Consider the following 12,723-nt stretch of genomic DNA (forward strand, 5'->3'; position numbering starts at 1 on the left):
TTTATATGACTATGGTACATTACTTGCATTAGACCTAACAAAAAGCTATTAATGATGCGACAATGACAAAGACGAACAGTTTCACATACATTACACAAATCGCACATGAACATAGAATTATGAAGTCTTTTCCTTTTAATCAGAAATTTACATGAGCCTTAGACCAGTGACAAATAGGATAAATATATTAACATTGATGCTTTCATGGCCCGTACTTGTAGACATGATATGGGCGTTTGGGTTTATGCCGTATCAAAAAAACAAGGTGAAACTCTTTACGTTTAACAGAGAACTTTGCTCCGCGTCTTCAGAAGAAAATCTCAAATTTTCATGAGGATGTCTTGTACAATAATGAGGGTTTGAATTTAAGAATTCTTTACCATTGGACCTGTAGTGGTACGCTCATTAGTCACCAGGTGGCTCGCTGTATGCTGGCACAGCGCTCCAAGCGGGAGCTGATGACAACATTAAGTTCCAATTAAGATGTTCTATCACACCGTGTGTGCATGAAAAGTATCAGAGAGGACATCAGACGAATCAGGGATGAATGTGATAGAAGAAATACTGTATTTGCTTGCATATAAGACGCACTTTTTTGACCAAAAATAAGTGTGAACATTTTCTATGCAGGATATATGCGGGAATTTGTGTGCGAAAGATTGTATTTCCCAAAAAACGTAAAATTTGCATTAGGCTATTGAAACAAGACAACTGGCATACTTATCCTATTTATTGTCACTGCCTTAAATCTCCGAGCTATTCTCACGTGTATCATTCTGACCAACAACCCATACTGCATCATCCTGACTTCCATCCAATGCACATGCGATGCCCGTCTTCAAGAACTCTTCACAATAACGTCTGTCGAGACCATAACCCATACCCGCATAACCCAATCACACACGAATTCAACTGACGGCCTCTTTATTTTGCCAGCTGCCGTCAGCTCATGATCCCCTCCTGCCATCCATCGGCATTCAATTTACGTATGTTGTCCTTGAAGGGCTTGTTGATGGAAAGATCTAAGGGCTGTAGACAATGTGAGAGTCCACCAGGAATTAAGAGATCAGTTTTCATTTCCTGAAGACGTTTCTTCGTGTTTTACACCAAGTGTCCGCGGAAACTGTCCCACACTAGCATTGCTGGGCGTCGAAGCAATGCCCCTGGCCGTGCTCCCCACACTGTACAGACCCAGTTGTGGACAAAAGCTGTATCCATCCATCCTTTCTCTTGAACCCGTACATGAATGCCTTCGGGAAACTTCGCTTTAGGCACTGTTTTTCTTCTGAAAATAATGTACGGTGGCAATTTTCTTCCGTCTGTGGTTACTGCTAGCATGACAGTGCAACGCAGTTCTTCACACCCAGTTGTATGTACAAGAACGCTAGATTCTCCCTTCTTGTTGATGGTGGTGTTGCATAGCACATCGAAGTTTATCGGGGTTTGATTTGCATTGCCAAACTGAGACAAGAGGTAATTGTGTTTCTTTCACATTGTTATCACATGGCGATGAAAATCTATGATTTTGTCACTGAAATCACTTGGCATTCTCTGACAGAGAGATGGTCGCTTTCACAGACACAATCCCTTTCGTGTCATGAATGTACGGATCCAACCCCGGCTCACTTTCAGATCCTTTAATCGCTAGTTTGCGTGCTTTGAAATGTAGCAACTTGTGTGAGATACTGAAGCCATCATTTCACAACTCTGTAACGCAATGAAGCAACTTGTCTTCCAGCTCAGGAAGCTTACCAATTTTCAGCCCTCTGAATGCCTTACATGTTCGGTTGGTGGTTTCTAGCACAGCTTTCTGTTTATGCCAGTAGCGAACATTAAACTCAGTCACACTGAATTCTCAACCGGCAGCTCTATTACCATATTTTTCAGCATATTTTAACACTTCGAGTTCAATCCCAGCCGTATAAATCACACGTTTCTCCGTAAGTTAAAGATCAACCTACACAAGAAAACTTAACCGAGAAACAACAATGAAACATGAAGACAGAATACAGGTACTTGTCGACAATACAACAGATGGACGATACCTAATACCATGATCACTTGACTACCTAGAGAGGGAAACACTCCCACTTCAAGTGATCAGCTCTGGCGGACGGGTATGTCTTTCGCGTATGTCTTTATGATATCAGAAATGAATGTGAATTGTGTGTGGGGAATTTTATTTTCTGCAATTTCAAACGTTAAAAATGGGGTGCGAGATAGACGCGATGGCGAGTTATATGCGAGCAAATATGGTAAATAGAAAATAAAATAAATTGCAATGAAAGACACCAGGATAGAATAGAACAGAGCAGAAGAATGGAAAGAAATGTAAAACCAGAAGATGATAATGATGTGAGACGGTGTGAGAGGGGTAGGGGGGCATAACCGGTGTACACACGTTATGGCATAACACCATGTAATACATAGTTTGCAATGAACCAACATATGAATTTGGAAAACATCGAAATGAAACAATTTATAAAAAGGACAGGGAAGAAAACTACCTACGTAAGTCCTTAATGGCTGGCAACCACATATTACGTAATCGATAGCCAGTGTCCCTGTTGAATTTGTTAGGATTATAACGTATTTCCACAGCTTCCCGTAAAATCCTAGACCTGTAGTGTTTAGTACGGGTAAGAGCTTGAACATTTTGGAACACGATTTCATGATCTGATGATAGGGCACGCTCAGCTATTGCTGACTTGTCTGGCTGGTTGAGACGGATAATTCTTTGGTGTTCCTTAATGCAAATCTCAATGGACCGGCATGTTTGGACAATGTATACCTTGCTGCAGGTACAGGGAATTTTGTACACCCAAGGGTGTAATAGTGAGGACAATCTGTCCTTGCTTTTACCTAAACTGTGAACAATTTTAGTGACGGTGTCTGACACGGTTTTTAAACAGTGCTTGTGGAGGACCTTAGCAATTCGGTCTGTGGTATGGTGGATGTAAGGCAGGTAGGCAGTTCCCTTCACTACTTCTTTCCGTGAGCTTTGCTTAATTGTCCCTGTGGGATGCAGGGCTCAATGAAAATGTACAACGTTGTAACCATTACCCTTGAACACCGACTTTGAACGTGCAACTCTTCCTGGATATTTGATGGCTCACAAATTCGTGTCACTCTCATAGTGAGTGCCGTCAGAATGCCCTGTTTTTGTGCTCGATGGTGGTGAGAATCTGCATGGAGGTAGCGATTTGTGTGAGTAGGGTTACGATAGACAATATGTCCTAAGGAGTCATCTAGTTTCTTTCTTACTAGAACATCCAAGAAAGGATGGCATCCACCCGACTCCATCTGCATAGTGAATTTAATTGAAGGATCTTGCTGATGTAAGTGATTTAAAAATACATTAAGTTTCTCAAGACCTTCTGTTCATACCACAAATGTGTCATCAACATACCTTCACCAAATCATACATTTGACAGGCACCAGAGCAATAACCTCCTTCTCAAAAGGCTCGATTAACGTATTCACAAGGACGCACAAACGAGATGCTGTCAATTGTGTATTTATTTACAAATTTGTATTTGCATCGGCGCTGTTTGAAAAACAAGATGATTACAAAGCAATGGCGAGAATAAGTCACCAATTCTCCTAACAAGGTTGATGAGACCAAGATTCTATGTAAATCAAATAGTAACGAGCAGAGTGATAGGAAGCAACACTTGGGGGGGGGGGGGGGGATAGGAGAGGTTTCCGTGGTAGGTACCAGAAATGAGAAAAGGGCCATCATTCGACAATTCGGATAATGGAATATATTAGACAATTGACCTTGTAAATTACATACACTGATTAACATGGGATTTGAAAAAGGTCCAAGAGACAACATAGATGAAGTAGAGTAATGCGTTTTCCCACTTTCATTAAAGACCACAGAGTTTGAAACAATCAAGACAAAGGAAGAAACTGCTACCCAAAATCTTCTCACAAACTTTAAAACGATTTACACATACCGTAAACTCATAACATTCCTTTTTAGGATAACAAGGATAAACTTTTCTTAAAGCAACATTTTAGCATGACAACCATAATTATTGGCCACGATTTAAAAAAAACTAACACCTCCAGGGTGTTTTACAAAACTCTAATAATACAAGCAAAGGAGGGACGGGAGGGAAAGGAGGAAGATGAAAAATAGCAAGGATGAAAGAAAAACAGGAATCCGACTGCGCAATACTTAGAGAGAGTTCTTTCTCTGGCTACTGTGCTATTTAAGAGGTTTGAACATATCATGTCGACGGTGGTCACTCTTAGTCCAACTTAAAAATTTTCATCTTCATTTTATGTCGTGAAAATTTTAAGTTCAGAGAACATCGAAACAGATTAGCCACAAAATAAGGCCTTCAATAAGCAGAATGAATAAACAGACAAGTCCCATGAAAGGGCAAATTTAGTCTTTGCAAAATTAGAAGAAAAGTGTTGGCTCACCCAGTGACCCGACGATACGATGTTTCCAGTTGGACGGAAAACTCTTGAGCTTGAACACAGCAAGCTGCACAAGGACAGTGGCCCCCTCCACACACACAGACTGTACACAATTCGATGCCAGGCTGGTGAGACAAGCACAGCAGTGCATTATATATACGCCAAGAAAGGAAGCCCAGTAACTTCGAGAAGTTTTGGGTGATGTAGACCGTAGAATGTAAACACAGAATGGCAGTCAGTATGTAGTGAAACATGGGAGGGAAGAGACGGGTGAGCACCAAATATGATTAAACCATTAATACATAGATAATAATAACAGTAGAGAGCATATAGTCCAGTAGAAATGTAGATATTGCAGAGTATATGGAGACGTAGATGCGACGATGTTTCGAGAAGCTTGTAGAACGTAGATCGAAGGGTTATGGCAGGAGTACGTTATACAACTACAGAACACTTCACAAGATCACATGTACCAACACAACATTACCACTTCAACAGAATTACCACAACATGAGTTCACATACTCTACTCGACTAATGACTTTCACTAACAACTCTATTAACTGTCCAAGACCGCCCTTTTATATATTTTGCCTGGTCAGACTTCCAGAAAAATATGACACAACATGCTTTCTCATATCTTCTTGACTCTCCAATAACGTATATACAAATGAATAGAACGTCCTGTAAAACTCTAGTGACAAAGGTGCATTGTTCTAGACTCTTACCCTGCATTGCACAACATTACATCCGATTTATACATCATATTTACACGTAATAATAAATTATATACTATTAAATAAAGTCATATTAATAAACATACAGCAGAAGTATTGTGACATAACCTCATATGTTCTGTTACACAAGACAAATCATACAACACACAAATGATAAATGATACGAACATGATTTATACCAAATAAAGTCCGTGCTGACAACCAGTCACTCATAACTACGTAGACGATGATGATGATGATGATGATAATAATAATAATAATAATAATAATAATAATAATAATAATAATAATAATAATAATAACACCAACCAAACGAGCTTGATATCTTCACTATTTACCCACGGGTTTTTAGAATTGTTTCCAAGTTATACTAGTCAACTACACACTTGCATCAATATCCCCTCTATAACTTGAAACAATTTCAACAGTCTATCACACCTGTCGAGTTTGCCTTGGTCGTAGATTATATCTTCTCTCTTCCTCGACGTCGCTGGATGTGCTCTCCTCCTCTTGACCAGATCGTGCCGTGTTGGGGGTCGGTTACATAAAATTCGCTTCATGGTCCGTATCACACTTCAATAGATTCACAACTAAGTATTTATTTATTTTCCACCTAGTCAATACGATGATTGCCTAAGGCAATTTAATGGTTAAAAGTGGTACATGTTTCATATATTATCAACATCTTCAGCCACATAACACTGTTTAGATGAAAAATACATAAATTGACAAAGTAATGCTTTGGAGGAAGTATCCTTAAAATTAACATAAGATTGACAACATTTAAACAAACAAAAATCTCAAGAGAAAATATATAAATTATTTCTACAATTGAAAGCAGTCATCAAGGAAACATTTGTACAATATTCCATAGACAACATGTCCTAATGAATATTCTCTTTTCTAAATAATTCATGAAAAAAGGTCAATTTATAAATTAAAAATTATACAACTTATTCCTCCTCTGTTGAAGCTACAGGTGACAGCAAGGAGGTTCTTGACACACCTATATCCCCCGCTCCTCCACCTCCTCAGGTGTAAGAGCAAGGAAGAACGCATCATCAATATTACACCAGACACAAGACTGTAAAATAATGACAGGAGTTACTGTTCCAAGGAAAGCAGGCTTAATAAGAATTGCCAACTAGGAATTAGTAATATTTTCATCTGCATTAATAATAAGAGCCACATTGTGATAAATGGATTTCTTCATTTTGACAATTATTTATAAATTGTATAAATTCATGAAGCAGGTTGCTGCCTACTTACACATAGTCCCAGTGAGGATCTCCCCTGTAACAAGTTAGGGACCACCGGTGGATTGTATAGTCCTAGCTGCCTGAGCACAAGGAGAGCCATGACTCAGAATATGTCCAAGATGTCCACTCCCATTCCATAGCAACTGGTATCCTGACTCTCAGGACCACTTATTAGGCCACTCAGCCGTTGCCCATGGTTCATGAACTAGGATGTGACTACAGTAACCCATACCATGAACCATCCCTACTCTTTTCTTAAATAATTTCAAATACAGTAAACTGGAAATTTATTGAAAATATCCCTTAGTTAATTATTTCAATCTCTAACTCCTTGTCATATAAGCAAATATGTGCTCTAATTTGTCCTCTGAAATTGTAACTTTATCTTCATATTATGATCTTTCCTATATTTAAAAACACCCCTCAACCTTTTCAACTACTAATCTCATTCCACATCTCTCCACTGACAGCTTTAAAAATTCTGCTTAGTTGAGCAGCTCGTCTCCTTACTCCCAAGTTTTCCCAGCCCAAAGTTTGCAACATTTTTGTTATACCATGCTTTTGTCACATATCGTGCTGCGTATGTTTGGAGATTTTCCAGTTCTCAAATCAGGTAATCGTGGTGAGGGTCCCATACAATGAAACCACACTCTAATTGTGGTCTTACCAGTGACGTACATGTTCTTTTCTTTACATCATCACTATAACTCCTAAATACCTTTGTAACCATATGAAGAGATGTATGACCTTTATTTACAACCCCACTTATGTGATTTCCCCAATGAAGATCTTTCCTTATATTACCACCTAGGTATTTACAGTGATCTCCAAGAGGTACTTTCATCCCATCAACAGTTTCTACTTTGCTCTGGTACAAATTTGGCTGAAAATCCCTTGTCTTACTCACATCATTGTCTGTTTTCATTTAGTGTGATTGTTGGAGTCCTTATTGAGACTGCTGTCGGTAGGTGTATGCTTACTGTACACTGTGTGGGCTAAATGGCGGCCTTCTCTTTTCACAAGCATGTCAAAGATGGGCGGTTCTCCTTTTTGCAGATACCTCAAATTTTTAAATATAGAAATATGCAATGACCAAATGTCACAGGCATCTCCTAGCCTTCTCACTGCTACAAAAGGCAAGCTCTCAACTGTATGTGTCATTTCATCTTGACGAGTGCTACCATAGTATATCTGAAATGTAAATACATTTAAATGTCTTTTTTTTTCCAATTGGCTTTATGTTGCACCGACACAGATAGGTCTTATGGCGATGATGGGATGGGAAAGGCCTAGAAGTGGGAAGGAAGCGGTCATTGCCTTAATTAAGGTACAGCCCCAGCATTTGCCTGGTGTGAAAATGGGAAACCATAGAAAACCATCTTCAGGGCTACCAAAAGTGGGGTTCAAACCTACCATCTCCCAGATGCAAGCTCACAGCTGCGCGCTCCTGACCGCACGGCCAACTCGCCCAGTCATTTAAATGTCATCATGGCCTAATATTCCGCAAAAATCAAAGTTTGTCAACTGACATCGGCTGTGAAAGCCAGCACCAGCATATTACTGTCATGGTTTAAGTAGACAGACATGCTACCACTCAATAATTAACGTGGAAAGATAAAACAGAATATTTGTAGGTGAGAATTCAAAATATAAGCTATACTCATGAGCACTGTGTTTACTGTTTTTTCTCTTCTTCCTGACAATTTTTCCAATTACCTGGGGTTGGCACTTGTTGGGCATTTGGCCAAGTTTTACAGCTGCTCTCTCAAATGGACATCTTTTCAATTACATATCACTATCAAACTTGATAATATTTTGTCAAAGGAACAAAACGCACTCGACAAAAAAAGAATGCTCTTTCAAAAACAACCCTTAGCGAGCCAATACGTCAGTGAAACATTTCATAGAATTTTGCAATAAAATTAAGGATATTAATTTATCTAAACACCACACACTTCGATATTATTAATATGTATGCCAATGTGCCCGTTAACAACACCATACAATTAATTAAAAACGATCTTTCCAAGTTCAGCAAATTAAGCATAGGTGAAATAGAAGAATTTATTCAGATTCTGAAATTCACATTGAATAACAATTTCTTTACTTTAATTCCTCCAACTCGTGCGCGTAGAGGCGCGCGACTGTGAGCTTGCATCCGGGAGATAGTAGGTTCGAATCCCACTATCGGCAGCCCTGAAGATGGTTTTCCATGGTTTCCCATTTTCACACCAGGCAAATGCTGGGGCTGTACCTTAATTAATGCCACGGCCGCTTCCTTCCAACTCCTAGGCCTTTCCTATCCCATCGTCGCCATAAGACCTATCTGTGTCGGTGCGACGTAAAGCCCCTAGCAAAAAAAAAAAATTCCTCCAACTGCCAAATCTACCCACATCATTTGGTCATTTACGTGGTTAACAGGAACATTGTTATGTGCAGTAGTATTCCTCATTAACAGCCCTACCTCACACTCCGCTCTTTCCTTTTTACCACCCCTCAAATACACTTAATAAACTTTTATTTCTTCCTAGTCTTCTCCCCTTACCTGAATATCCTTTACTTCTAGCACATCCAGATGCATCCTCCTTCCTGACTCAGCCGGTTCTACTTTCTTACTTCCATAAACCCCATTAATATTTGTAGCTCCCCATTGAATTCCATTTAGTTCGCCCCACATTCAATTCCATTTAGTTTGCCAAGCTGTTTCAAAGGAGTCCCTCGCCTGTCAAATGGGAGTAGGGGTCCGTTATTCCCACAGGTCCAAGGCTTGCTTAAAACGTTCTGAGCATGCTCGGTGAAAATTCTGTGAAGCAGGATGCTACTCTTACTTACACATAGTCCAAGAGAGTACCCCTCCTCTAACGAGTAAGGAACCACTTGTGGATTGTATAGTCCTAGTCGCCTGAGCACAAGGTGGGTCATGAGTCAGATTATGTCCGATATGTCCACTCCCATTCCATAGCAACTGGTACCCCGACTCTCAGGACCACTTACTAAGCCACTCAGCCGTTGCCCATGGTTCACGAACTAGGACGTGACTACAGAAATCCACACCATGAACCACCTATAGAAAACCACCATCTACAGAAAAGTTTACCATATAAAAATGTACTACAACTGACAAGTAAGAAAATGGTTACTTACCTGTAAAATAATAGTGGCAATGTCAAGATCTGTAGATGGGGTATGGCTCCATGATGAGTAGACATTATTAACTGATGAAAATAGAAATAAAATTAATGCCTGTGTAACCAAGCAAGCCTCTCCAAATGTGAAACATTGCGGGCAGGCTTTCAACAGAGCTACAGTTCCATAGCCCAAACCAAATGATGCCACACAACTGCTCAGTATGCTAAATATAAGACCTTAAAATAAAGAAAAGGAAATTAGTCATAATTTAATATAAAATGGTTGGAAAGTTACTATGCACTTACAAAATTTTTGAAAAGGATACACATATATATGTATGAATACACATTAATCCTTACTTGCCATTATGTCACATAGTCTCGCCTATGCATCGACAGTGGTAAACCTGGATTTAGTCAATATACTCTCGGTTAAGAATGGGGAACTTGGATCAACAATTTTTCCAAAATATTGTTTTATCAGTTTGATGTGGCTATATGAAGTTTCCGGATTGTTCTGCCCCCTGTGGGTGGGGGCAGTAGAATGACATCCACGGTATCCCCTGCCTGTCATAAGAGGTGACTAAAAGGAGCCCTAAGGGCTCTGAACTTTGAGGCATGGGCTGGCGACCACGGGGCCCTTAGTTGAGTCCTGGCATTACTTACACTTACTTGAGCCAGGCTCCTCACTTTCATCTATCCTATCCGACTTTCCTTGGTCGACTCTTGTTCTTTTCCGACCCCGACAGTATTAGGTTCCTGAGGCCTAGAGAGTCTTTAATTTTCACGCCCTTCGTGGTCCTTCTCTTTCTTTGGCCAATAAGTGTCGGATCCCTTCAATTTTTTCCCTCAAATTAGTGTTATATAGAGGATGGTTGTCTAGTTGTACTTCCTCTTAAAACAATAATCACCACCCCCGGATTGTTCTGTGGAGACCATGTGACAATATAGAATTTCTTAAAATGAACCAATACCAATACTCATATACTGTGACATTTGTCCACAGATGTAACTTAATCCTCAAAATGCAATCAAAGATCCACTCTCTACAACAATTCTTTTGTTGTTAGTACAATTTGAACATGGAATCTGTTACCGAACAATCTCAGGGACACCATATCTGAATCAGTATTTAAAAAAGAAATGTTGGCAGTGGTATTTGAATGGATTAAGTTGAGTGTAAATGTATGAATTCTGTTTACATTTTTAAAAATTTCATTCCGTGTATTACTAAATTTTGTGTTAAATTTATTTTTATTGAAAAAATAAGGCAACTTTCTTCATTCTGGGTTGTTTTATATCAACTTCTCTCCTTCCTTTAATGCGGTTTTTATAACTATGTATAGTTTAGTATTAAGTTTATAGTGTGTATATAATATGTGTAATACATTGTTCAACTGTTTGTACTTCGTATTATTACAAGACATGGTTTGGCAGAATAACAGGCTTCATAGCCTGAGCCACCCGCCATGGAAATAATAATAATAATAATAATAATAATAATAATAATAATAATAATAATAATAATAATAATAATAATAATAACAATAATAATAATTATAATAATAATAATATAATTAAATTATTATATTATAAATTAAATTATTATTATATATTATATTATATTATAAATTAAATTATATTATTATTATTATTATTATTATTATTATTATTATTATTATTATTATTATTCGGGTTTTTTTTTTCTGCAAGGGAGTGTGGAAAATCTTTCATAAGATGCTTGTGAGGGTCCGCACTCAACAAGTGTGTGGAGATAATTACCCACTAAAATTCACACTCCCTTTTACCAAGACGTTTATCTCCGCCCCGGAAACCGCTCTCGCATTACTTCAGGACGGATGTCGTGCTTAATGCATCTTGTGCTTCATCTTACTTCTTCTGCTTTAAGTCTGTCATAATCATCCAGGTCCTTCTTCTTCTGACGCAGAATATTTTCTACGTAGACTGCCACCTGGTCCCAAGATTCTTGACTTCGTAGCATTACTGACACAATCCCTTCTGGCGTCAATTCTCCCTGCATAACTTCTAAGCATCTTCTTTGTGGCAGCCAATGAACACACACAAAGAAAGTATGTAATATGTCATCGATATCACTGCAATATATGCACACTGGACTAGTTGCTAGCCCTAATCTATGACGAACTTTTCGAAAGTATCCATGACCTGTCAAGAACTGTGTGAGATAGTAGTTCACTTTACCATGATTTTAGCAAACCCATAAGCCCAGAGAAGGTATCAGTCTTTTCGTCAATTTCCCTCTAGAATCATCTTCCCATCTTGTTTGCCATCGTTGCATTCTGCGACTAAGAGCCAAAGCCTTTGCCTTTTTCCTTCCTAGCTCTTCTTGTGTGAGCCAAATTTCTTGTCTTTCGAAAGCCAACAAGTCAATAGGAGCTACTGCTGCAGATTCTGATACTGTACAATATGCGCAAGCAATTCGTAAAGCTGCTCTCCGTTGTACAGCCACTATTTTTGTCCGATATTTCACAATTTTTTAACGATTGAGCCCAAATTTCCAAACCGTATAGCAGTATCGATTGGACAGTCGATATGAGAAGCCGCCTTTTACTAAATTTTGGCCCCTTGATGTTTCCCATGAGTCTACTCAGTGCAGTCATGGTTTTCGCTGCCTTATCTGTTACCTGTTGGATGTGGTCCCAATATGTAAGCTTAGTTTCAAACATTACACCAAGATATTTTGTGCTCCTAGTTGTTTCGATGGCTATCTGCCCGATCTGCATCGGTACAACAGTATTAATCCTTTTCCTCGTCAGGAGGACAATTTCAGTTTTATGATCTGCGAGTTCTAACTTGTGATTTATCATCCATTCTTTAACACGTTGCATTACCTGATTCAATTTAAATTGAGTCAGCTCTAGGTTACGGGTTACTATCAGAGCAGCCACATCATCAGCATAACCCACACGTTTTACATCTTCTGGCATCTCCAGCCATAACAAACCATCATACATGATATTCCAAAGGTGTGGTCCAAGAATTGAGCCTTACGCTGCACCAGCTGTGAGCCGTTTTCTTCTCTGACCATCTTCCGTGTCGTATAACAATGTACGGTCTTTCAAATAGTCTCGCAGTATATACACGAGATATTCTGGTAGCTTGAGAGTTTCTTGTAGAGCTTCCAAAA

At 39.0% G+C, this 12,723-nt stretch overlaps 1 protein-coding gene across 3 annotated transcripts in view; it reads right to left on the bottom strand.

Annotated features, from left to right (window-relative positions):
* Dolk (Dolichol kinase) overlaps positions 1-12,723 on the bottom strand; it is a 188,672-nt gene that overhangs the window by 146,192 nt on the left and 29,757 nt on the right. For 2 of the 3 annotated variants that reach the window (XM_067142775.2, XM_067142774.2), the window contains exon 3: positions 9,574-9,794. In XM_067142775.2, coding sequence (XP_066998876.2) covers positions 9,574-9,794 — 221 coding nt within the window. The remainder of the gene's footprint in view (positions 1-9,573; positions 9,795-12,723) is intronic. The other variant, XM_067142776.2, reaches the window with a different exon arrangement.

The sequence above is a fragment of the Anabrus simplex genome, chromosome 3 (assembly GCF_040414725.1).
Source record: "Anabrus simplex isolate iqAnaSimp1 chromosome 3, ASM4041472v1, whole genome shotgun sequence".
Taxonomy (NCBI): Eukaryota; Metazoa; Arthropoda; class Insecta; order Orthoptera; family Tettigoniidae; genus Anabrus; species Anabrus simplex.